The sequence below is a fragment of the Psittacula echo genome, assembly GCF_963264785.1.
Source record: "Psittacula echo genome assembly, chromosome: 1".
NCBI lineage: Eukaryota > Metazoa > Chordata > Aves > Psittaciformes > Psittacidae > Psittacula > Psittacula echo.
Genome location: NC_137735.1, coordinates 147,906,110 through 147,931,812, shown reverse-complemented (window position 1 = coordinate 147,931,812; position 25,703 = coordinate 147,906,110). Strand labels below are relative to the sequence as shown.

General features: G+C 38.5%; 1 protein-coding gene across 1 annotated transcript in view; it reads left to right on the top strand.

Moving 5' to 3' along the window:
• Positions 1–3,950: 3,950 nt before the first annotated feature.
• The window catches only part of KCND2 (potassium voltage-gated channel subfamily D member 2), a gene marked incomplete at its 5' end in the record, with an annotated part of 291,466 nt that continues 269,713 nt past the window's right edge, over positions 3,951–25,703 (top strand). The window contains one exon of the mRNA XM_080636342.1: positions 3,951–5,065. Within this exon, the coding sequence (XP_080492468.1) occupies positions 3,951–5,065 (1,115 nt within the window). The remainder of the gene's footprint in view (positions 5,066–25,703) is intronic.

Sequence of the window (25,703 nt, the reverse complement as noted above, 5' to 3'; positions counted from 1 at the left end):
TTACGTACTTAGTCTTCTTATGTATTCAGTCTTTCTGAAATTCACTGAGTAGGGAATACAGCAGCCAGACAATATCAAGTCACTAAATTTAAGGTACAAACTGTGAAAGTTTGAGCTAACTGTTATCACTTCTAAACAGTATATTAACGGACTTTCTTGTAGAATAAGAAGGCAATAGAGTATACTCTTTGACTTTTCCTTCCAATATACATTTCTGAAAGATACAACTGTAATACACAGGCTGTCCACAAAAATTTGAGGTGAGCATTTTTCCAAATAGTCACTGGTGTAAGAAAAGACATTGAACCTGGACTGGTTTTAAACCTCTGATTTAAAATAGACACAACCTTGTAACACTACCTGATATCCACTTGTCCTAATATATAGTGTTTGTTTTCGGTCTTTTTGACATTCCCTGGTGAAATGTGTAAGTCTGTGAGACAACCTTAAGATTAGAATAACTATCCAAGTGATTCTCTGATGGAATCCATTTTCATCAGTGTGTGTGTGGGAACCTTTTGTTGCAAACAAAGAATTCTGTTCTGGAAAAACTGCAAATAAAAAAGGCAACTGAAAGCAGTAAGCATTTTCTGTAAAGCCAGACATGTTAAAAAATGAGAGCAGTTACTGATTACAAAAAGAATCTATACTTGAAAATGAAACTTTTTTTGATTATTTGTCAGGAAAGGAAGTTCTGTGTTATCATCTCAGTGCTGAGCAGACAGAACCATAAATTTGGCTTTATTAATTGCTATAGGACTGTCTTCTTGTATCAACAAGTAAAAAACCCTAATCTTTCATATGAGAAGAATACCCACATCACTGAAAACTCAATAGCTATAGCTGACCAAACAATTTCAAATTAATGGATTAATTTATCGGATATAATGTACTGAACATCTGAGCTGGGAGAAAAGAAAAACAATACAAACCAACAAACAACTTCAGTAAAACTACAGAAAGTATCCTTTATTTTATGTGATATTTTATTTCATGTGATTTATGTGATCATCAGCACAAATTTCCCTAAGGCTGCACTCAAAACATTTTTCAACCTCTTCTCTCCATGTTTTCAAGTATTTCCTAGAGCAACAGCTTACCAGCTACAGTACTGATAACGTTCAGCTTTCGCATGAGAACTTAAACAGAAGCTAATATATGATGCACTTGAGCATACTATTAAAAGAAAAGAGCTACCTCTCAAGCTTCAGTATATACTTGGTTTATTTTTGCTTCGAGTTTCTTTGGCATATGCCTAAAATAGGTTATTGGAGTGGGAGGTTTGGTCAGACTTCAAGAATAAAGGAACCTATTTGCGCTATGATTCCTTTCGAAGCCTCTGCTACTAAACCGAATGTCGTGGTTTAAGACACTGAAACAAACGTTCATTAGAAGGAAAAATACCTTCTGGTATATTGACGCGAGCTCTGTACAGAAGACACCCAGCGTTTTCAGAATCTTAGTTAAAAAATACAGATAGTTCCTTGTATCTACGGGAGCTATTAGAGCGGCACGCAGAGCTCGAGGAATTAGGTGCCCGGTTTCCCCCAAAGATGCAGCCGTGCCACGAGCTCCCCTGCGACTTGGGGGCGGCAGCGGGGCCCTGGTGCATCCCAGCGGGAGAGAGCGGATCGGCGAGCGCCGAGCTGGGGACCCACCCGGCACCCCGGCGGGGAGCTTACTTCCCGTCATCCACACGCCATCTAGCGACGGGAAAAAGGTGGGCGGCTTTGCACGGGAGCGGAAAGAAAAGGAGGAGGAAAAGGCTCCCATAGCCTTCCAAGCTCTCGCCTTTCCCATAGCTGGTAAGAGCCATTTGGATATTGCAGCGAGAACTCCGGAGCGGCTCGGGGCGGGTTATGAAGAGCATCGCCACACTTCACTCCCAGGCATTTAACCTTCTCCCCCCCCCTTCTTTCAGAACATCATTCCCCTTCCCCTTGAAAGGAGCCCGCGCTTCCGAGGAATCCCCCGGATACCTCACCTAAGCCGTCTCCGCCACCCGATCCCTACCCGAAGCACTGCTAACTCCAAAGGGTCTGTGCGGCGCTGCCGGCGGAGTGGCTGGACCGCGCGATCCCAACCCTGCAGACACACGCACACAGAGACACCCACAGTACACACAAACCCGTACTCCCACTTCCCCCCTCCCCCCCGAGGCACTCCCCGCCTGCCCTGCCGCCGCCGGCGTAGCCGCCCGCAGCCCCTTTGTTCCGTCGGCGGAGCGATGCCCTCCTCTCTAGCCCCACGCCCCCCCGCTCCCCGCTCCGCCACCGCCCGTTGCCGCCCGCCCCTACGCCCCAAGCCCGCGGGCGGCAGAGCGGCAGGGTGGCACTGCACGCCCGCCGCGGGGGATGCAGCGGGAAGCTCCCCCCACACCCCTAGCCGCGCCAGGGCCTCGCCGCCGCCGCCCGCGGCAGCCCCGCGGCAGGGGCAGCGGCCGCAGCCGCAGCTGCTCCGCAGGATCCGCGCCCCGAAAGGACGTGCTCCGCCAAGTTGCCAGGCGCGATTACGTTGTTTTTTTCCCCCCACCCACCCCTTGAACTTGTTGCTTGGCGCTCGGCGGTGGCGGAGGGGGGTGGGGGTGGGGGAAAGCCTTATTATCGATGTCCCTTTGGATGCGATCAAGCTTTCTCAGGAGCAACTACTTCCCCGCCGTTCCCAGCGCGCGCGGAGATCTAGCGGCAGAGCCCGTATTTCCAAAAGTCTCTATGCAACTGAACGCTTTCGCCAGACTTTCACAGGTAGGTGCCGCAGGCTGGGCACGTCTGGAGGGATGCGAGAGCAGAGCCGCGGGGAAGGGGCGAGAGGAAGGAGACGGAAGGGGTGTGTGTGTGTGATCCACCGCCGAGCCGCTACAGAACCCCGCGCCCCTGCCCCGCGCCCTCTTATGCTGCCCCCCGCCCTCCCCGGCTTCCGCTGCCGCCGGGAGCGCCTGCCACGCTCCTGCTCCACCGCCAGCCTCCCCTGGCTTCGCCCTCCGCCGCCGGCTCGGTCGCACCCGAGGACACCCCATTTATCCCACCTTCTGCGGGAGCCTCCAAATCCCGGCTCGTACCCCCGCCACAGGCACCACGGCTGTGCCCGGCCCCGGTCTCCTCGCTCCGGATCAGCCGCTGACCGTGCCCCGGCGCCCCGTCCCGGGAGACTTCCCTCCGCGCGCTTTCTCTGGGGCGCTCTCCCCTCCCGGCGCCCCTTCCCTAGCGCCCGTCTGCCCTTCAACGCATTTCCTACACGGAAAACTTGCCTTAAAGTTTAATGCTGCCACCCGGAGCTCCTCCCCCTGCCGTGCCGGCTCCTCCGGCCCTGCGCGGGGTCTGGAGGAGTACCCGGGAGGTAATTAAGGTTAGGGAGAGGATTCGTCCCGCCGCTGCTCCAGGGCTGCGGCTGGGGAGGGGCGCGGCCCTCCCGGTCCATCCCCTCCGCCCCGACACGGCCCCGCTGCATCCCGCCCGGGCACGGCTCTGCTGGCGGCCGCGGCCCGGCTCGGCGGCAGGCGGGGAGCGGAGCGGAGCCGAGAGCAGGAGGGGCGGGGGCACCGGCTGCATCGCGCGTGGAAGAAAACCTCCTTCCAGGTGGTTGCACAGCTGCACCAAAGCTACTAGCCGGCTTCCGGGGTTAGTGGTTTGTGGAGCATTGCTTCCATTCAGGGGCCTCGAGTGGACCTTGTATCCAAAGGATCTGGCTGCTACAGCAGCTGCTTTGAATACCTTGATTTCCAAGTGCCCTGATTTATTGTCTTGTCGAGCCCTGGAAAGGATACTTTGGGGTGAAAAAAGGCAAGAAACAAAAAGGAAGCAGAGAGATTTTTTGTTAATACGGAAGTAAGCAACAGTGTTCAGAAATTCTATTGCCTCAAATATGCGTGAGCATTTGTATTTTTCTTTTCCCTCTCTATTTTAGCGGCTGGACCAGAACTGTCTCTAGATTGACTCACTTAGCTGTAGACCATGGCAGCAGGAGTAGCAGCTTGGTTGCCCTTTGCCAGGGCAGCAGCCATAGGATGGATGCCAGTGGCCACAGGTCCCATGCCAGCTGCTCCTCGGCAGGAGAGGAAGCGAAGCCAGGACTCTCTGATTGTGCTGAATGTGAGTGGCATCCAGTTCCAGACGTGGCTGGATACCTTAGAGCGCTATCCTGACACTCTGTTGGGCAGTTCGGAGCGGGACTTCTTCTATCACCCTGAGACACAGCAGTACTTTTTTGATCGGGACCCTGACATTTTCCGCTACATTCTCAACTTTTACCGTACTGGGAAGCTTCATTATCCCCGCCAGGAGTGCATCTCAGCTTACGATGAGGAGCTGGCCTTCTTTGGCATCATTCCTGAGATCATTGGCGACTGCTGTTATGAGGAGTATAAGGATCGTCGGCGTGAGAATGCCGAGCGCCTGCAGGATGATGCCGACCAGGATAATGCAGCTGAGAGCTCCCTGCCATCAATGACAGCTCGGCAGAGGATGTGGCGGGCTTTTGAAAACCCACACACCAGTACACTGGCTCTGGTCTTCTACTATGTCACTGGGTTCTTCATTGCTGTCTCTGTTATTGCCAATGTGGTGGAGACAGTGCCCTGTGGTGTAAGCCCAGGTCGCATCAAAGAGCTGCCCTGTGGAGAGCGCTATGCTGTGGCTTTCTTCTGTCTGGATACTGCCTGTGTCATGATCTTCACAGTTGAGTATCTCCTACGTCTGCTGGCAGCCCCTAGTCGCTACAAATTTGTGCGCAGTGTCATGAGTATCATTGATGTGGTTGCCATCATGCCGTATTACATTGGCCTGGTGATGACAGATAACGAGGATGTCAGTGGAGCTTTTGTGACACTGAGAGTCTTTCGTGTCTTCAGGATCTTTAAGTTTTCACGCCACTCACAGGGGCTGCGCATTCTGGGCTACACGCTAAAAAGTTGTGCCTCGGAGTTAGGCTTTCTTCTCTTTTCACTCACTATGGCCATCATCATCTTTGCCACAGTCATGTACTATGCAGAGAAAGGTTCATCAGCCAGCAAGTTCACCAGCATCCCTGCAGCCTTCTGGTACACCATTGTCACCATGACAACACTGGGGTAAGTGCAGCTGGTGTTTGGTTACAGCCAACATTTCAACAAGTATATTGTCACGAATGGAAAATACTCAATTAAAAAAAAGCGTTGCTAGAAAAAAATGTGAGGGTAAGTTTTTGTTACAGAACTTCATGAATACAACTCATCACTTCTTTCTAAATGTTTTACACGTACAAGTGAATTAAAAATGTTGCTGAAGTTAAAATAACCCAAACCCCAAAACTGCAGGTAGACTGAAAAAGCAATCAACAAACCAAACAAAAATATTGAAATTGTTTGTGTTCTTTCAAATTTTCCCTGACATTTTATTTGGTTTTGGATAGTGAAAATGGAATATTTTATGAATATCTGTGTGTTATCAGTGGATGTTTAATAATGTGTTTGCAGACAGGACTTGTTACAGTGTTGCTAAAGTAGTGATAATTATAAGGAGAAGTCAAGTGGGATCTTTTATTTTGATCATGCATAGAAGTATGTGAATCTGCCATTTTCTTTAAAGTGATGTATTGATGTAGGCTTGGATACAAAATCACTAAGTTATTTGGTTTTATGAAAATAAAACAGGTATAGCAACCTTAATGTTTACAAAAATTATTCCTGATGTTATTTAAGACACTGGATAAATTTCCTTTGATTTTCATAGACATGGAACTTGTAGATGACAAGTGTCAAGCTGCATTGACTGGTGACAGACTCTGGAAAATTATCTGAGGAAGTGTGAGACATGACAGATGAAGCACATCTCTTAAAACATAATCTTAATAACAATATAAATTATTCCAGAGAATTTGGAGTTAAAAAATGCCATTGTTGACATTAGATTCCAATGCAGTTTAGTGCAAAGTCGGGAGATAGTATTAATTTATAAAGTCTTTGATACCAGTGTCATATTGTACCAGCTGATTCTATGCACCAAGCTGTAAAATGCATTTGTCTTTAATTATAAGAAGGATTTAGAAGCTTGGCTGATTGGAGGAGACAATTTGTTCCCCTATTCTTAATTTTGAGCTGTAGAGTATCATTTATGAAACTGAAAATTTGTCAATTCCTTGGAAATGGTCCAGTTATTTAATAATTACAAATATTAAAAGACAAAATTTTCACTTTCATGAATCAAAGCAGATAATTTTATTAGTCAAACATTTTTCCAGATCTTGTTGAGATTTATGAAACATGTATAACTTCTAAATTTAACAAAATGAAAAGTGCATTATGAAACTATTATGAAAAAGTTGACTTATTATGTGCAATTGTAATTTAGTTGGGAAACGCACATACAAAATACTGAAAAAGATAAAAAGACTGTCTTATGCCACCATTTTTCATACAGGGCTTTTATCTTCAGAGTGATGTAACAGATGAAGATAAATATAGTGCACTGTAAATATTTCATATTACTTGTAAGGGCAAGTCATGCTAAAAAGGACTGACAAGAGCTTTGAGGATTTTAATCTGCTTTCCTGTTATTTTGGGGTTTTGTTTTTCTGTGCTAGTGGCAAAAGAAAGGGACAAGTTAATAGAAGGGACAAGTTATATATGCTAACTAGTTCTACAGACCTGTATATTCTGATTGTGATACTTTTTGCCATATATATTTTAATTAGAACTGTGATGATTTCAACAAGTTAGGTCTTCAGAATTTAGCAATATTTAGAATGTATAATCTTATTATGAAAGAGTAGGGTCAGTCTATGTGTTTCTGTAATGAAAAGTAGTGTTTGTGGGACTTGTGTCAGTTCTCGGCAGTTTGGGCTGTACTTGTCCATGGTACTGAACATAATTCTTTTTTTCAGGTTTATGGCCAGTTTGCAGTTGATTATGATGGGGATATGGTATCTGTTTAGAATTAGTATGATTTGTTTGTATCAGGGTTTGAGTAAAAATTATTTTGAGTAAAATCTTCAAAGTACTGAAGAGATTAAAAGTGTCTTCAAAAAGAGCCTAAAAACCTATTTTCAAGTATGCAGCCATACAACATATAGGTCATGAGGGGAAGAAAAAGGGTTAAAAAGAATGCATGCATGCTTGACTCTTTTCTCAAGGTGGTTTGCACAGAGAAAGATTGAGCAGGTTGGGCAGAGATCCAACGTCTCACATTCAGAAGTTCAGATATGGCTAGAAGTTCAGATACGACAGACATCACAAATTTCTTGGAAATCTTTAGTGAATGCCTTAGGTAGATGAGGTCTCTTTAATAACATCATGATAACCACATACGGATTATGTTTAAATGTTATATATGAATAATTTAAATAGAATTAATATCATTAAAGCTTTGAACTCTTTTCACTTTATGGAATAATTACAAAAAAGAGTGGAAAATTGCATAGAAAAGAAACAAGGGTCAGTGAAAGCTGAATGTAATTAGTACTGCTGCCTTTGCTCTGTGCTAAAGCTTCTCATCCATTTACTAATAGAACCTCCTTTCATTATTAATTTTAGTTTTAGCTAAATAAGGGCTATATAAATGGATTCTGCATGAGCAACTTTTTTACTTTTAGCAACAAAGCTAGATGAAGTCTATATGTTTTAAATGACAATAACACACAACACGTTATGTGAAACATTATAAAAATACATGAATGCTAATACTGAATAAGAGATTAACGTAAAGTTGAAGTTTTGAGTCTTGGTGTCATTCCCATATTTTGCTAGATAGCAAGGGTATTGAGTAAGCGACCTTTGCAATTTGGGGAGCTATTATCTTGGAAGCAGAGCTATATTTCTCAGTTCTGCATGATTGCTGGACAATTAAAGTGTCTTTTAAAAACATAGATTACACTTTCCTCTGCAGAGTGCCAGTGACTTCAAATATTACTACATTTTAGCCTCCAAGGATATCCCAGCTATTGTTCTTGACTGCTCAGCTCAAGTAGTACATAGTTGTACATAAAGATGTTATATGAAATAAATGAAAGAAAGGAGGAAAAGAAGCGAGAAGGAGAAAGTGAGAAAAAGATAAAGGCTGAAAGAGAGAGAGAAGAGAGTGAAGGATGACTCTAGAATAATAGCATGCACTCTACCCAAAATGGAGCTGTCTAATATAAAATTTCAAATTAGTGTTTTATCAGCATTAATTGTAACAAAACCAAAAGTAAAGTAGGGATAAGAAGGGACAAGAAAATAAAATGAAAAGCAGTTTGTGGAGATTGAAGATAACATTGAAAAGCGTAGAAGTTAGGGGCATAAAGATCAAGAAACAGAGCAGTGTAAAACCTGGCAGAGAAAAAAGTTCAGGTCTATTAAATTGGGACTGGCAGACTTACATGGGGCTTTTGTGAACACCTACACCCATAATGACACAGTTATGTCACTTTCTGCTGTCACCTTATAACATGGTAATGTAATAGCTTTCCTTCTGCCCTGTCAGTAGCTAGCAAATGAGCTGGAATAGCTGGTAAGGTTTTGATGATGAAAGGGTAATGTTTGTTCCCAAATCAGTCAGAACTAGAGTGCAGTTTTTGTTTTATAAAGATATTGTACTTTAAATAAGGAGCACAGTGCTCTTCTGTGACTAGTTCTAAAGCAATCCCACTGCCATATTAAACTTTATATTTCTAGGCATTACATTGGCTAGCTTTGTCAAGTCATACAGAACTTTTGTAGATGAGAATAATACTTTATGAAGCGAAGCTTAAACACAAGACCATTCATTTATTTCCTCTGATTGTATAAACTGGAGGTGTGTCTTCCAGAAAAGATAAAGCAACTGTTCATTTTAATTATTTGTTAAATCACCCATAATGTATGAGGAATACTGTCTAAAATATGTCAGATTCCTTGAAGACTTTACAATCAAACGGGTGACTGAATGTGACAACAGAAAGCCTCAAACAGTGAACAGAAGAATAGGATGACCGATTTCATTTTCCCACACATTCTATTTTTTCCCTTCTTTACTCCTTTTCCATTCTTACTGCATCCCTATGAGTATATTCCACCTAGTCATTTTCTTCACTTTTCTTTCAAATTACCACTTTCCATAGTCTTCCTCTTGTTTGGGGATTTGTCTGCTGGCTTGGCTCCCTTGTTCAAGACAAGTTTAACATTCATATTAAGACTCTCTGGCTTTGTTTTTCTGCTTCTTTGTTCCAGATTCCTCATTCATCCTTCACCAGTAGATCAAATCTTTCATTCATCATTCTTGTTATTCATTTGACCTGAACTTTCCTCATAACAGGGTTTTTTCCTGACCTTTGTTTGATAGATTTTTTCCCTTATGAGCATCACAAAATTTCCACAGCATCACTTTTTTCCAAAATGCCACACATATTTTGTTATTTTTTTTCTGACCGTTGCGTCTTTAGTTTCTTATGGTTTCTGCATGCATGTTTGAGAGCATCCATCTCTTCAGAACTTGTATTAATAAAAATTAGTTCAATAAAACCTGACAAGAGAGCACAAAATTAGAAATGTTTGTTTTGCGAACAATTTCATTGAAAGTTTGGAAATATATCTGACGAATATTATAAAGATGAGCAAAGCTGCAATGTTATTTCTGTATCTCATACCTACATATTGGCTCATTCATTCATTTTGTGTTTGATATTTTCACCCTTGTTTCAAATAGCTTTTTTTTTTTTTTTGTACTCTTGTATGTAACCTAGTGAATTTTGTATTTTACAAATGTGTTTGATGTCTTAATCAATTTTCTTTTCACAGCAGAGACATTTAGCCTGGATAGTTAGAATACTATATAACAGAGGAGGGACAAATTGTAGTGTGCTCACCTTCAAAGCGCGTACATAGATATTCACGAAAAGCTCCAGGGAGAATTCAAAATACTGTAAAGTAAGGGTCATTTTGATGGCAGTAGAGAAAATTTATTTATTCTTTGATAAAAAGATTACTGAAACTGTATTGGCCTGTTGTTGGCTTGACAGAGGAGTTGTTATATTCTTATTTAGTTGCATGGAGGACCAGCTTTCGTGTTCAAAAAAATTCTGAAGATCTCTTAGAGGAACCAGGAGTTAGCTTACTTCACACATTTTCTTGAGCAGGAATTTTCTTACTTCAATATGAAGGCATGAAGGTAATGCTTCACAAAAAGGTCTTTCTGCTCAGAATCTAATTTATTTGCTCCTTTGGTGGAAACGGATGGAATTTTGTTTCCTTATTGTTACTGTGAATCAAGAATAAGAACAGTGAGATTGGTGTGGGCCAGAATGTATCAAAGAGATTTGCTGACTTAGTATAGCAGAATAGATTAACTCAGAGAGTAATTATGACTAGTGCCTGATCTATTAATTATGGCCTATCATTCAACTAATCCTCAGTGAATATTGTGATTTTAGTAAAATCCATAAGTGATTGAACCTAAGAAGTTCAAACTATCAAGTTTTTGATAATGACAATTTGTACTTGACTCACTTCATTGTGCCTCTAAGGAGAAAAATTTGCAATATAAAGGCCATATTAAAGTATAAATACAGTATTAGAAATAGAGCTACTGTAAAAAAAAAAAGGAAATGTATTCAAAAAAATCTGGAAATGTATTAAAAAAAATCTGGTAATGGAGCATCTGAACTGCAGAAATAAAATTATTATCCAAAATAAGTTGAGAACATCTTGCAACATCAGGGCGGCAATTAACTTTTCAGACATTTGAAAGAGAGTCTGGTGAACTGCTCCAATTATTTGGGTTTTTTTGCCAGTATAGTCCATTGGCAGCAGTTCATGATTTACGTCATGGTAAACTGATGAGACAAGTATCTGGTTCAGCAGCGATTAAGTGGATAGATTGTTCAAAAAAGGGAGTATAAATTAGAAATCCAGAAACAAAGTTTAGATTCAGCCCTATCAAATTTCGTCGGTTACCTGACAATAGAGCTGAGAGAGTGATGGAAAAGATTCTTGTATTTCTGTACCTATTATTTATTGGGTAATAGATGGGAGCACAGATATTTGTGCTAGACATCTTTTTTTTCTGAATTGCTTATGCAGTGGAGGAAAAATTTTTAAGTTCATAGACAGTGCTTTAAAATGATAGCTCTATGCCATGTTTCCCAGAACAGTAGTAGTTACCATGCTTAGGCTTTGACCTCTTTCACAATTAGTAACCTAATTTTTCTACCATTATTTTTTAAATATTTTTCAATGAAGCATGCAATTTTGATCTTCCTGGGCCTCCAGTAATATTTTATAATACCCCTGTAAAGTAAAAAAGTTGTAAAGTTTCTTTTGACAAAAAACCCCTAACCAATAAAACCCCATTTTCAAAGGTACCCAAAGAAATTTGCATTATTCCCACAGCACAAACTTAAATAAATGTGAATTGAGATGAAATACAAAATAGAGCTTTTGACTAGAGCACCTGATATGCAACAGGTGTAAGTGTTCTTTAGAAAAGTACTGGATACGAATATTTACTCAGGCATCTGGTGTAAAAAGGCTCAGATTTAAACATGAGCACACATGAAGATCATGTGATGAATATGTCAGTCCCAGAATATTTCGGCTTTATTTCTTTTTAAAAAAAGGAATAAATCCAACAAGATTCTGCTCTACCATAGCACAAATGAGACTGCACTCTTTTCTGTCACCAGAATATACACACCTCATGCACTATTACAAGGCATTTCTTAATGTACCCAGTCATTGGTACAGTTCTTACTACCTCAGTGTAGATTCTAGTAGTTAAGTGCATTTACGAAAGCTAACAAAACATTAAAAGATTGCTATTTGTGTAAAGATACAAAGATACTATTCATATAAGCAGTCAAATTCTTTGTACAGTTAGAAAAAGTTTCCTTTCTTATATTCCAGTGTCTGTTATTGCCTCCCACCATCCCGAAGGTGAAATACATTAGAGTCATTGTGTAAATGTACTTAATTAGGGCTTGATTCTACACTGTTATAAAAAATGGGAGATTGCCTAAAAAAAACCCTACAAAAATGTTATTAATAAGAACAAAGTAAAATTTTGTGTATTTAAAGTATTTAGGAGCAGTGTTTTGCCTTTTATCCCTGTTTTTTCAGTTCCAGTGTAGTCAAGTATTACAGACACAGAGATCTCCTGAGTTTATTACTTTATAGGGGCCAAACACCTCAAGGAAGATTTTTAAGGGCATTAAGATATCTGGAGATGCAGATAGCCACCCAGCTTAAATTCCTAAAAGAAGCTTAGGTGCTTAGAAACACAAGTCTTAAATGTGCAAGAATGACTGTGAGGGTGAGTAGAGTACTCCAGTGGGACTCTGGCTGTGTCTTACCCCTATCAGAATCAAATGGATCTTACAAGAGTTATAACTAGTCTAACAAGGTGGTGTTAAATCACAGTATGCCCTATATCCACATAGCACTGTAGAAGGAGGTATTGTGTGTATGGTATTCTTAGGAAGAGAATTAAAAAATTCAAGAAGAAAAAAAAGGTAATATGACTGAAAGAGTCATGTAAAGCATCCAAGGGAAAAAATATTGTTTGAGCCTAGTTTTCTGTCTGCATTTTTCAAACCAACAGTTCAGTATAAAAATGTATGTAACAAATGTGAATTATGACATGAAGATATTGTCAGATTAATTAAAATGTTCTTAGAAACTGGGTGCAAAATTACAGAACACTGTCAGGTAGGAGATTCCATTTTTTTTAAAGAAACATGCATCCTGAGGATTTATTGGCTTCAATTGGTCTCATATTTAGTTTATATACAGTAAATTTGATAGTATGCTGATGTGTGGTAAGAAAAAGTAAACCATAATTCTGAATTTTGACAGCTGCAAATTCACCCCCTTCTCTGGTGTGCTGGCGATTATTTTAATTTTGTCTCTATTTTAATTTTCTGTGCATATTGTTTGTAGAATTAAGTGGGAGGTGTGAGAAGTATTTTGCCTGCATTTTTTTTTCAATAATATAAGCTTTGTAAGCATAGTCTATAGTAGTTGATTTTTACCTTAATCCATGTTCCTAAGTGAAACATCTTTAAAACGTGTGTCCACGATTTTTCCTGATTCATTGTATAAAAAGTTATTTTCTTGAGGTATTTTGTATCACAGCTCTTTCTCTTTGAGACTGTGATTTGTGAGATGACTCTTAGCCAGATGGTTTCTGGCTCAGCTTTGTAATAAATACGTGCACTAAAGCTTCATATAAAAAATTAACGTATGAAGCAGACCTCCCAATATTAAGAACACTTGTTTATATTTCTTCAAAGTATTATATAATATTAAATAATATGAACATTAAATCAAAAATGTTATAAAGTCTGTGTCTGCATAAAGAAATTTGTCTGTTTGATTATTGAGGAGTCTGTTTCCTTAGATAAACCATATAAACTTCTAGGAATATATTTAATTAGTCTGAGTACTTTGGTAAATTAAAATAAAGTAAACATATTCCACTACAGTTTTAAATCACTTTGGATAAAAAAAGAACTGTGAAACTCCATAGAGGTACTTATAAATATCTGATCTTATGATAATACATTAACATGTTTTGATTAAGTATTATTTGGGGGGGAAAAAAGAAAAGTTGATTTGAGGCCAAACCCCAACTTTCTTCAAGTGTGTATCCAGCAACATGGAGTTTTTTTGCATTGTACTGGCAGACCCTCAAAATATTTTGGCTGATATGTAAGGGTCTTTCAAGTTATCAGTTGCAAGCTTGGCCATCCAAGACATTCCTTGTAAATGGCTGAGAGTCAGAGTGTGAGATTGTGAAGGATGTAATTTAACATTGTGTAATAGCTCACAGTGTGAAAGTGTCTGCTGCATCCTAACTCCTTGCTTCATTCAGTAAGCTGAACCAAAAGAGTTCTCTATATGTAGGCATATGTAATGTGAGTGGGATTCTTAACTTTTCATTATTGCTACTGTTCATCTCCCCCTTTTTTTATAACCCAAGGGAGGATTTTTATTACTGTGTTAGTGGCCTCAATTTCAGTTTCTGCAACTTTCATCTCTCCCACTTGCAGCTGCTTAACAGTTCCCTGAGCATCCTTATCAGCTATGGACAGCAGCTACTGCACTGTGCAGGGTTGCTTAGGAACAAAATTGATGCTCTTTGACACGGTGGATTACAGCTGCAAGATGCTGGTCCCCAAACTCCTCTGCTTCCCACAGAGGAATGAAAGGCAGAGAGGTTGAAGGTGCTTTCCAAATCTGGCTGTGAAGTGGGTATATACTTTTTTGGTTTAGAATATATAATCACTTCATTGTTGGTAAACAGCAGGTTAAGAATTGTGGCCTTTCTATTGAGAGTACAGCAGTACCAAAAAAAAAAATCTTCAATAATGACTCTTAACAGCAACTGTGTAATACCATGGTATCTTGTATCACTTACATAACTGAGAATTTTTTAGCTTTTCTAAGCTTTTTTGGTTGGCTTGGGTTATTGATGTTATTTTTTACATCAGTTGATCAAATCCATGTTGAGATATGGGTATCAAGGACTAGAGACAGGCAGAATTAGACAGAATATATGCATCTATTGTCATACACCTAATAAGAGCTAGATAAGTTATCTGTGCAACTATTTCTTGTGTTTATTTGATATGTATTTATACAAAAAGAAACTTTGAATATTTGCATAGTAAACTTTACAGTGATTGAGAAAAAAAATGTGTACGTGTGCTACATATACTGCCTATGCTATCCTTGGACCATGTGCTGTTTCTGGCACCTCTCTCCCTTCACCCCATGTCAGTCAGATCATTGCAGAAATGCTACCTGCTGGAAGACTGAAATGAATTATCATTCACTTAACCTACAGTTTCTTTCTTTCCAAGACCCAAAATTTTGAAATTTAATGCATTAAATTATTCATGGGAGAAGCATGGTTCAGTCTCCTGCTGTACCGGCAGCGCTATGACAGCCTCTCTCCTCCTCTGGGGACGGGCACAGCTGCAGACCTCACATGATGCTAACTTCTTGTGTGTGGCACACACAACCAGTGACTTTAAAGTAGATACCTTTGTGCATCAAAGCACACATATAAGATAAAAACCTAGCTGTGGGAGGGGGAGATAGGAGCCGGTTTTGTTTCAAGTCTCTTGGAGGAGGCAGAAAAGAGTGCCTGGCATGCACTGCACAAATCCCTTTGGATGCAGCTGCCTTCTGAGCAGTGACTACCCTCTTCACACCATGAGTACACCACAGTATCTGTCAGGCAGTGATCCACAGAGTGGATTTACTCTGGCTTTGGACATGCAGTAAGAAAGAGGTTGTGAGTTTTTCAACACTTTTCCTGGAAGGTATGTGAGCTTTCCCTGTTTTACTACGTAGCCACCACATACAGTGTGGAGTGTTTGCTACGTCTTTGCAGACAAATTAAATAAGTACTGAGAAAAGTTCTAGATGATATGGAATACTGGACAGGAAAATAGTTTGAACGATGGATTTGGATCCACATAAGTGGATTTGAAAGGTACTTGTATCAAAAGGCTGAAAACATGTTGGTTCATTTCTTTAATGTCAGTGGTGTATCTTCTGCCTTGGTGTACTTTCTGATACCTATTTTCCAGCTCACTAGCTATACCTGTAAGTTCCTTTGTTTTCAAAGCAAACAAATCCAGATATAGCAGAAAGATTTCCTTAAGTAAGCTTTTTATGTTGTTTGTGTACGGTTCTTTTTCCAGTGCCTATGTTTGTGTGAAAGGATATAGCAGCTGAATTTATAGATAGTATCTTCGACGTGTGGATTTTTAAAGGAAACAATCAGATCATACAACTCTTTTAAAGGAGACGTGTGCTATATCATTTATTTTAAGAACGCAATCAGGACATGCTGTGCAATAGAATTATTCTAGAAGAATCTGGAAGTGGAATTCAGACCTATTTCTCTGCCACATGCTTGCCATCTCTCAGAGGTATTTATAAGCCTTAACTTACTCCTCCAAAAGTTAATACTTCTGAACTAGTCATCCTTGTCTTACTTAGGCAATAATGAAGAGAAGCAGGCATCTGGAGGTGCTCATTTCTCTGCAGTGAGTATAAATTAAATTTATTATGATTAGCAGAGATTTTAATATTTAAATACCAAGTGAAATGGATGAGATAAATCCCAACCTCCATGTCTAGCTGGTTTTGTCTAGTCTGCTTGTTCCCAGTTATATAACTCTGACTGGCCCAGAACATACTTCTTTCAAAGATCATAGTAGAGTACATGATGAGGATTTGATGACAATTCCCACTTTATCAAAAAAGGCAATGTGCCTGTCACATTTAAATTCAAAATATTCTTGTTTTATGTAACCCTCAAGGCCACTTCAGTGTTTTTGCAAATTTTTTTGCCTTTTCCAAGCAACACACACACACAAATTGAAAAATAATAAGGAGGTTTTTTACCTCTAGAAAACTGAAAGAAACCCTTAAGTATCTGCTAATTTTCTTCATGAAAGAAGTCGTTCTTCAAATAACAATGCTTTTGAATGAAACTAGGGACAGCTTGAAAACCTTAACTTCAGAGGTTTGTAAACTATTCTTGTTCTACTGAATGGGAAACCCAAAGATCGAGTCACATGTTGGTCTTGTTAACTGTTTTCACTACTGTCCGTTTTCAAAGTGTCCCAATAGAGAAGTGTTTAGAAAATTCCCCCATGCTGTTATTCTGGCATCTTCCAGGAGGTGTCAGAGCTCTGGACTGCAGTTAGGCATTGCCAATGCATAGCTCTGAAGCAGACTAAAAATCTTAGACTGAAATAAATTTATTTGGGGAACCTCTCCTCATTTCAGTATTCATTTTCATGTTTAATTAAATGTAAAAATTACCAGTTTATTTAAAGCTGTCTCCAGACTGAAGCATTGCAGAAGCTTGAGGACCATGAGTGAGGATTACGGTCAAAACTGCTTCAGAGATTGTGTCTTTCTCAACTTTGTTCTCTTCTTTGCAAATGATAGCAATCTCTGGTGAAGAAATTCTGTAATTTGTTATGAAATCCTGTTATCAGCAGTGATTTGGTTTAATCTGTGTTGCTTTAATTTGTTTTAGTTTGTTTTCATGTTCTGCTTTTCTAGAGCAACAAATCTCAAATTTTCCTGCCAGTACAGTTCTATACCAGTGTGGAATAACAACATTTCCTTCACTATGTTTCCCTTTAGTGTAGGATTTCATGACATTATGTTCCTCTGTGCATTAAATAGAATAGTAAACTTTTCTCTTTTTGTGTGTAAAGAAATGAATAAACTTCAGCAGAAATAATATTTCCTCTTTTTATCCCTTCAACTGGTTAGCTTTATCATAAACTTCCAAACATGTTCTAAAGCAAAATTGCTATCCTGCACCACTGCACCACTACAGAAAGTTTCCTGTCCTTTAAGATGGTTATATACAGTGTTTATTTCATAATTAGGGGAAATTAATTTTGATTTAATTATCGTTAAAAAAACCAGTAGTCCTTCAACTTGCTGTTTAAGTAAATGCTCTTTGCAAGCTTGAAAAGTGATTATATTAATGGGATAGAATGTAGTCTCTTTCTTAAGTTTCTTGCTTAATTCTAAGTTGTCCTCGGAATGAGTCGTTGTATGAAGACAAGTTTATTTAGATACGTCTGAGATTTGAAGTGATATTTTTAATATGCTAACCACTTTTCCACTGTCTTAAGAAACAAATTGGTAACAGAGACCCATGCAACTTGTCTGCAGAGAAATTATTTACTTAACTAGTTTGCTCAGGGAGTGTTAAAAATCTGAATCACTAGTCCTTCGAGAGAGCAGCTTCATAGTGACTGGTGTTCTGTGCTGAGGTGGGGTGGTGGGATGTGATGTGAGAGGGAGATGGTGTAGGATTCTTTCTGGATCTCAACAAGAAAAGCCCAACAACAAATGATTTCATAAAATAGCTGTTTTAATAAGTTAAAGTGAAAGAGTAATATAGATATTTTTTAGGAAACAATGCTATGAGTTTCATCTAATGATGAAAGACCACGTTCGGCCATTACTGTTCCATTCTTTTTTGACTGAAAAAACAATTAGAAAAATCAGTGGCAAAATATCCACCAATGCATATCAAATTCAAAAGGTACAACATCTGCCTTGGGAACTCCTTAAGACCAGATTGGTGGAAGCTGAGAAGGTGTAATGGGAGAAGTAAAAGATAGCTTTGCTTATGTTCTACTGGTGTCATCTGCTTCTGGCCAGTGATCAGGCATCGGGCTAAATGGCTTCTTTATCTCACACTCTCATGTTCACAGTTAATGGAAATGACTTAACTGTGGGTTGGATCAGGCTTAGATTAGGGAAATAAATTGGTTTATACTTTTTTCCTAAATTCTTTTAAAGAACTTTGGGCAATGGATAAAAGATAGCTGTTCGTAATTACCAAAGGTTCAGAGGATGCAAGAATATCATAGAGCTTAAAAACTGTGCAAATAGGAAAACAGCTGCTTTAGGCTCACAGTTATTTCTTACATCTTGATTTTGTTCAGCTATTTATATAATCAAAGGTCATAATCTAGAAGGCAATGAGAACTTATGTCAGATTCAAAACACTTAAACTTCAGAAGCATTTCAATGGAAGATGAATAAATGCTGCAGCACCTGGGAGTGCTGAATGCCTTGCAGGATCTAGTGCTATTCACTTGATCCAAAGCCCATGGAAATCAATTAGAGACTTGGATTTGACCTGAGAGGACTTTGCATCAAGCTTGTGTATGAGCAACTCTAGCAAGATATTGACCAGGACAACAATTATTTATTTGAATTATCTCAGACTGTAGGATTTAAACCAAACTCCATGGCAATGCAACAGGGATTCCTGCTATCGGTACCTTATATAGAGATAGGGTAAAAAAAGCAAAAGGTAGAGGTTAATTATATTTATTGAAGCATAGGTTCATCGTCAGAAAAAAGTAAGACAATAGATTCAGATTTCTGATGTAACAGGTATAGTCTGTCAGCAGTTTATCAAGAGGAAACTCTTTATGGGAATCAAGAAATACAGCCTCTCGTTTGCTAACATGGAGTTTGTGTCATACATGGGATCTCTCCCCTAATATTTCACAGAAATTGGCCATAATCAACTCCAGAGTAGGGAATTTGCTCGGAGGTTTTTACAGCTAAAAGGGGAATAATTCTGCCATATTTTTTCTTAGCTTACCAAAGTCTTGTTAACTCACAGAAATTTTCAGGCAACCTTGAAAGGATATCACACATTAATAGCATTAGTGAAAATGACAGCCAGAGCCTGATGTAACTAATTTTGGACTGTTACAAAAAGTGCTATTTAGAACCATAAAGGTTTTATCTGTTGGTTGATCTGTTTACTAAAATAGTCAGTGAAAAAAGTGCCATATATTACATTTCCTCATTATCCTGCTGGTATGAAGGACTGTTAAACTGATAGTTCTGCCTATACTTTGGAATTGTCCTTCTTAACTATATTTGGATAAGGTCATATATAAAATGGGCATATAAAGAGGAAATACTCAGTTCCCTAACAAGAATCTGTCAGACAATCAGTTAAAATGAATGCCTGGCTAAGACGTGTACTCAGTAACACAATTATTATAAGCACTTCTTGTGCTTGCTTGTCTTTCAGCTTTAAAAGCTATCACTGCCAGCGAGAAGGCTCACACTTAGATTCCTACCATACATGATGACCATTAGCTAAACAATTTTTTTAATGAAAAAGTTTGTTTTTTTTTTTTTTTTTTTTTTTTTTTTTTTTTTTGTTTTTTTGTTTTTTTGTTTTGGGTTTGGGGTTTTTTTGTTGTTGGTTTTTGGGAGTTTTTTCTTCCTCTTTTCTCGTGTAAGAAACAGAGGTCAGTACTCTGAAAATCCTGGAAGAAGGACAGAAAAAACAGCCATTTGAGAACAGGTTGCAGCTTTGTTGACATGGATGCACTGCATGAGTGACTTTATGCATATTCACAACTTGTTTGAAAGGAAATGGCTTATTAAACAGTAATCGTATAGCATGTGTAAATGAGTTTTGTGGATGAGCACATATCTTTATCCTCATTGCCTGAGACTGGTTATTGACTAAAAAAGTTTCTGATGGCGTTTACTCTTCCAGGAATTTTACCTGTCATCTTATGTCTGATTTCCTTTTCTAACTGAGAAATTTCTTTTTCCTTATCTCATATATAAATAATGCTGATTTTTCCCTGTTCCTCTTGAATCACATGCTTGAAGAAAAAGAGAACAGAATTAAGGAGTGTCTAAATATGAGCTTAGGTGAGCTGCTCAAAATATGTGTCTGCTTTCAGGTGAGCTAAATCACTCTCTAGACTCATTAACTGTAATGACTGCAATGGGAGCTTCAGCACTAACTCACATGAAAGAACCTACATTCACACACCAAAAGTGTCTTCACTTTCTATGTGAATCTCACTCTAGGACAACAAAATGAACTGACCGTGATGTCAGAGACATGAATACTTTTTTTTTTTCCTATTTTCCTTCAGATTTGAGTTCCTGTGTGATGGTCTAATGCAGTTTACCTGCTCCTTAATCAATTTTCAAGCTTCTTTCCCCAAGATGCTTTTCCCTAATTGCACTCTCCACTCAGAGTGATAGCATTTTTCTCAGGAGAAAGGGCACAGAATATATTGAACAGGTCACCTCTGAAAAAATCTGTGTGCCCATATTCTTTTGACACATTATGATTATATTAGTCTCTGTACATGTCTTTAAAGAGTTCTGGGTAAATAATTTTCTGCTAGGTGAATAGAAAAAGGAAAACCATAGAAAATTCACAGCACTTAAATGTTCTGCCCTTGATAGTGCATTGAATAAACAGCAGAAAATATAGATGAAATGATATTCCAAGATACAAAATTCTGCTAGATGAAAAAAGGGTGTAGAGGAATATTGTGCAACTGTACTACAAACTAGTGAAATGAAAACTTACAGGGAATAAACCTAAAAAAATATACATCAGGAACACTATGTCTTACAATAAAAAAGGACACTAGAAACTACACTGGAAACTATACTTACTGTATTGGAAAAACATTGATAAATATTTTGTCTTTCTAAATGTAGAAGTAATTTCATGCCAGTTTCTTTTCATTTGTGACAGTCTGATTGATCTAATACAAAAGATGAGCATTTTTCACCTGTTCATTTTTTTTTCCTAAGCAGTAATATAGATAAATGGGTGGAAAAAATAAATTATTTCTATCAACATTTGGGTTTAGAGGTTGGAGGCAAAGCCCACAGGAGCTTTTATTTTCTTCAGCAGGCTTTAGTTCAGGATTCTAGTTGTGTCTTACAGTATATAATCTAACATTTCTGGGACATTAGTTTATAACTTTAAAAGAAGTCATTCCAATGGGGACTGGAGTGTGGTTTTTTCCCCATACGAAGTCCAAAGTAAAAATTTTGACCTGCTTTCCTTATCAGAAAGGAAGGCAATTCTCTTATGATGGGCTTGTGGAAATGTTAATGAAAGCTGAAAACATGGCTAGGATTTTGTGGTTTTTAAAATGTTAAATGCATCATAGAAAGGTTTCCTTACTTTATGTAATCCACTCCAAAATGTGTGTCTCAGCCGTCAGGTTGGAACATATCAATGTGTAAAAAATGCAATTACTCTTCAGGGCTGAGGCAAACTCTAATAGTTAGATGCTGTGCAAGCTTCTGAGACTAGACACCATGACGATTTTGTAGGCATCTCATTAATGACTTGTAGCACTGCAGCATGCTCTGCTTTACTTATTTATTGAAGAGATAATAGGAAATAACTAGTTTCTTTGTGAAGTCATAAATAATATGACAGAAGGATATTAAATGCACTGAGATGTGACAGAAAAGCTAAAAACTTGTGGGGTTTAGTATTTTATGGTGCCAGTTCTCTTTTACCAGTACGTGTAAAACCAACAGATATGTTTTAGCTGTTTTTGTGAACAATTATCAATTTAGTGTGCTAGCTACTGAAATGTGGTGTCTTAAATCATAAACAGTATCCCAGTCTTGCTATTTTGCAGTAGTATTCCAAAGATGCTAAGATGCTAAAAGATAAATCCCTTTCCCCTTCCCCCCCCCCCCCCTTTTTTTTTCTTTTGGTCTTTCTCCATTTTTGTTTTATACAGAGATAGCTTTTCTCTGTTTTTAATTTCCCAATATGAAATACTGGTTCGACAGAGTATGAACATTTCTGACATTATTGTGTGCATCATTTGTTCTCAGTGGAAGTCCTGTCCTGAAAATGCATGCAGACGCAAGGTCTACTGTGGCTTCTCAGCACTTTGCTCACTTGATGATTAAAATAAAAGCTAGCTTTTTTTTTCCCCTCTGTGTGTACATATGTGTATGGCTGACCTAAAAAGAGAAAAATGTGGTTTATTTTGGAGTTCAGACGTAACACTGAGATACAGACTGAGGTAGCACTTTCCTGCCCTGTCTTCATTCCTGTTCTTTTCACTAGGAGATTTATCATGCAGCATATTGCGAATTTCCTCAGAGACTGTGGTGATTAATGAAGAGCAATCTCATTGGTTAGTCTTTGGAATATTTCTGAGTATCATGCCCCACAATTCTTTACCTTAGATTTGACTCAACGTTTAGTGTGAAGCTAGTATAGAAGACAGAGCTCCACAGTGATGCAGCCAGTTCTACTTAGGTTTCTGTGCCCTGTCCATCCTCACAGACTCAAGCACCTATAATGTAAACATGTTTCTACAAGTTGAGTAAACTATTTTTCGTCAGACATACGAGCTACTTCAAGGTTGGTAGCTTGGACACTGTTGCAGCAGGCAAGTGCTGAGGTCACTAATGTGTGGATCTCAGCCACTATGCCAATATGCATTTTGTCTATGCAAAGCATTTTATGATTTTATATTGCCCATTACCACATCAGCTAAAGACTAAGCTCATCTTCTGAAGCATGCCCTTTTTACTGGAGGAGTTCCAAGCATTTTCGTATGGGGTGCCAAGCCTTGCTGCTTGCTTGCCCCACTTACATCAGTTTTACAGCAGTATATATCAACTGTTTCATGAGCTACTCCTAGTTTACAGTAATGTGAAAATAGTGAGGGCTGATCTGTCAGGCTTAGCACTGCCAGCAAAGTACATTTTTAATTCTTTTGAAATAATGGAATGTAGGAAGAAGGTGAAGAAATTCTATTGTGTTGCAAGTGATATATATATATATAAAAACCTAAGGTTAGAACAATTTTCATCACCATCCAACTATTATGTGACGCTTATTATTGTCCAGTCTCTAGCATACTGTGATACTGTGTAACTTGAATTCAGGAACAGAATTGCCATAATGACTCTTCAGGAACAGAAGTGCCATAATGACTTAAAATGAAGTGTTTGTTTTAAGTTGAATAATGAAGTGAGGACTTGGTGTTTCATACTACACTTGTAAAGACTAGAGTTTAATCTCCAGTTGTTCAAATAACTGTGAAGCCACTGGATAAAACGTCACCTAGTTCTGAAAAAAAAAAAAAACCAAACAAAAACCAAACACAGTCTTATGACAGTCTTTCTCATAAATTTTAGGAAACTACAGAATTCTTGATCTGAAAATATAGCAGATGAGACACACTCATGTTGTGATCATACATAGCAAAAAGGACACTTTACTTTTCTAGAAGTATCTGTCCATTTCTAGCCGTTTCATAGGGACTATTGTTATAACTATCCTTGTTTGCACATTTCGGATCACCCTTTCAGGGAAAAAAAAACAAAACAACAAAGCAAAACAAAATGAAAGATTCTTTTGAAATGGCAGTTCTCCAAGTGGTCAAGCTGTGGACCTCTCACACGAAATATTCTTTTTTTAAAAAATTAAATTACCAAGAAGTTACATCTTGAATCTATTCTTTATATAATAAATTGAAAAATCTGATATGCAACCTGCAGGCCTGATTTTGATACTATATGTCATTGTAACTCTCTTTTTCAAAGTGGTGGGAGATCTCTGAGATACAGAGCCTTTAACAGATTATTTCTATCAGCAATCCATTCAATTAAGCAGCCACACATGGATAATCAAGGATAATAAATGGAGACCCTTGCTTGGAGTTTCAAGTGAAAGAGATAATAGATTGGATTACTGTTGCATTTTGCCATGAGTAGTTTGTGGTAGAATAATTTTGCGTTCATTACTTTCCATTTTTAATACTGTTACAAGCTCTTTGAAGAATGTTTCCAAATACTATGTTTCAGAAAGAATGCACCTAGCATAGTCTGTTAAATTCTAGGTCAGTTTTTCTTGAGAATAATACTGGATAGATGTTAAAGTGCCATATAACAATTTTAATTATCAAAAGTAGTAGCTATTCAGTAATCTTATCAAGTATTTGGTGTATTTTTAATATACATTGTACATCTTCTTTCTTCTGATAGTAGTTATAGACTCAGGTAGCCAATATTCTCATTGCTGTGTAGCTTAATCTATTTCCCTCTGAGCATTTATAGGTTTTGAATAATTTGATAAAAAACCATAAATCTGTATTAAAAATTTTACCATGGCTTAAAAGCGTGAAGTACATAGCATGTTTCAAGTATTTGTGTGTTTAAATACAGTGGAGGACTTTTTCTTTTTACAATATATATGCTATATTAAAAACACAATGAACACTCTTCAGCTATGAACAGCTTTGTCAGGAGAATTGTAAAATAATCATAGAATCATAGAATAGTTGGGGTTGGAAAGGACCTTAAGATCATCTAGTTCCAACCCCCCTGCTGTGGGCAGTGACACCACACACTAGACCATGTCACCCAAGACTCTGTTTAGCCTGGCTTTCAGCACTGCTGGGGATGGACCATTCACCACTTCTTTGGGCAACCTGTTCAAGTGCCTCACCACCCTCACGGTAAAGAAGTCAATAAAAAAAATGTTATCCTAATATTTTCTCAGTTATGTGTAGAATACAGCTTGAGAAAAAGGGGTCTAAGAATGTTATTAGGCTGTTCAGCTAACTAGTGGGACCACTCTGCTCCACTTCTAGTTCCAGGAAAAGATCTGCTTATCAGGTGTATGTCCTTGGGAGTCCCTCTTTTCTGCCTACTGCAACTTTTTTCCACGTTGTATCAATATTTCATAGAAAAGAGCCCTAATTAAAAAGCCTTCTTCCTTCCCTTTCTAGCGCAGAAGGAGCCTGACACCCTCTGCTCTGATGGGAGGAGAACACGGCTGTATTGCTTCACAGGATCTTAATCTAAAAGTGTTCTCAATTTATGTTCACAAATGGTGACATATATTCCTAACCATAAGAGATGTCTATTCCTTGCAAAACAACTAAGACCTTTCATATTTTTTCCTGAAAAGCTTGTATTTTCGTATGCAACTGTCTTCAGCAAACTGTTAGGTACCTGGTTCTTTCTTAAAAAAAAATAAAAAAAAAAACAAACCCCTCCCCCCCAAACAAAACCAAACCCACAAAAACAACCACAAAACCCAAAAAAACCCAACCAACCGACCAAAACCCTCCAAACACATATGAGGTGCCTCAAAGCTAATTTAGTGCCTTTATTTGATTTTTTTTTTCCCTTACACAGTTTTTAGGGCCTATTAAAAATGTGCAATATGCAATTTATATAAAATAATTACATTGTGTGTGTGTGTGTCCTGGTATGTTTGTACACATGTATACATACATATAAACATATACACACATGGAGTATAAATGTAGTATATATAATCATATAAATAAAAGTTATATGTGGTTATGCTGTATATTTTAGCAGCACACCTTATATAAACTTAAATATGACCAAGAGTATTCAAATCTTGAAAAGTGCTGCATCT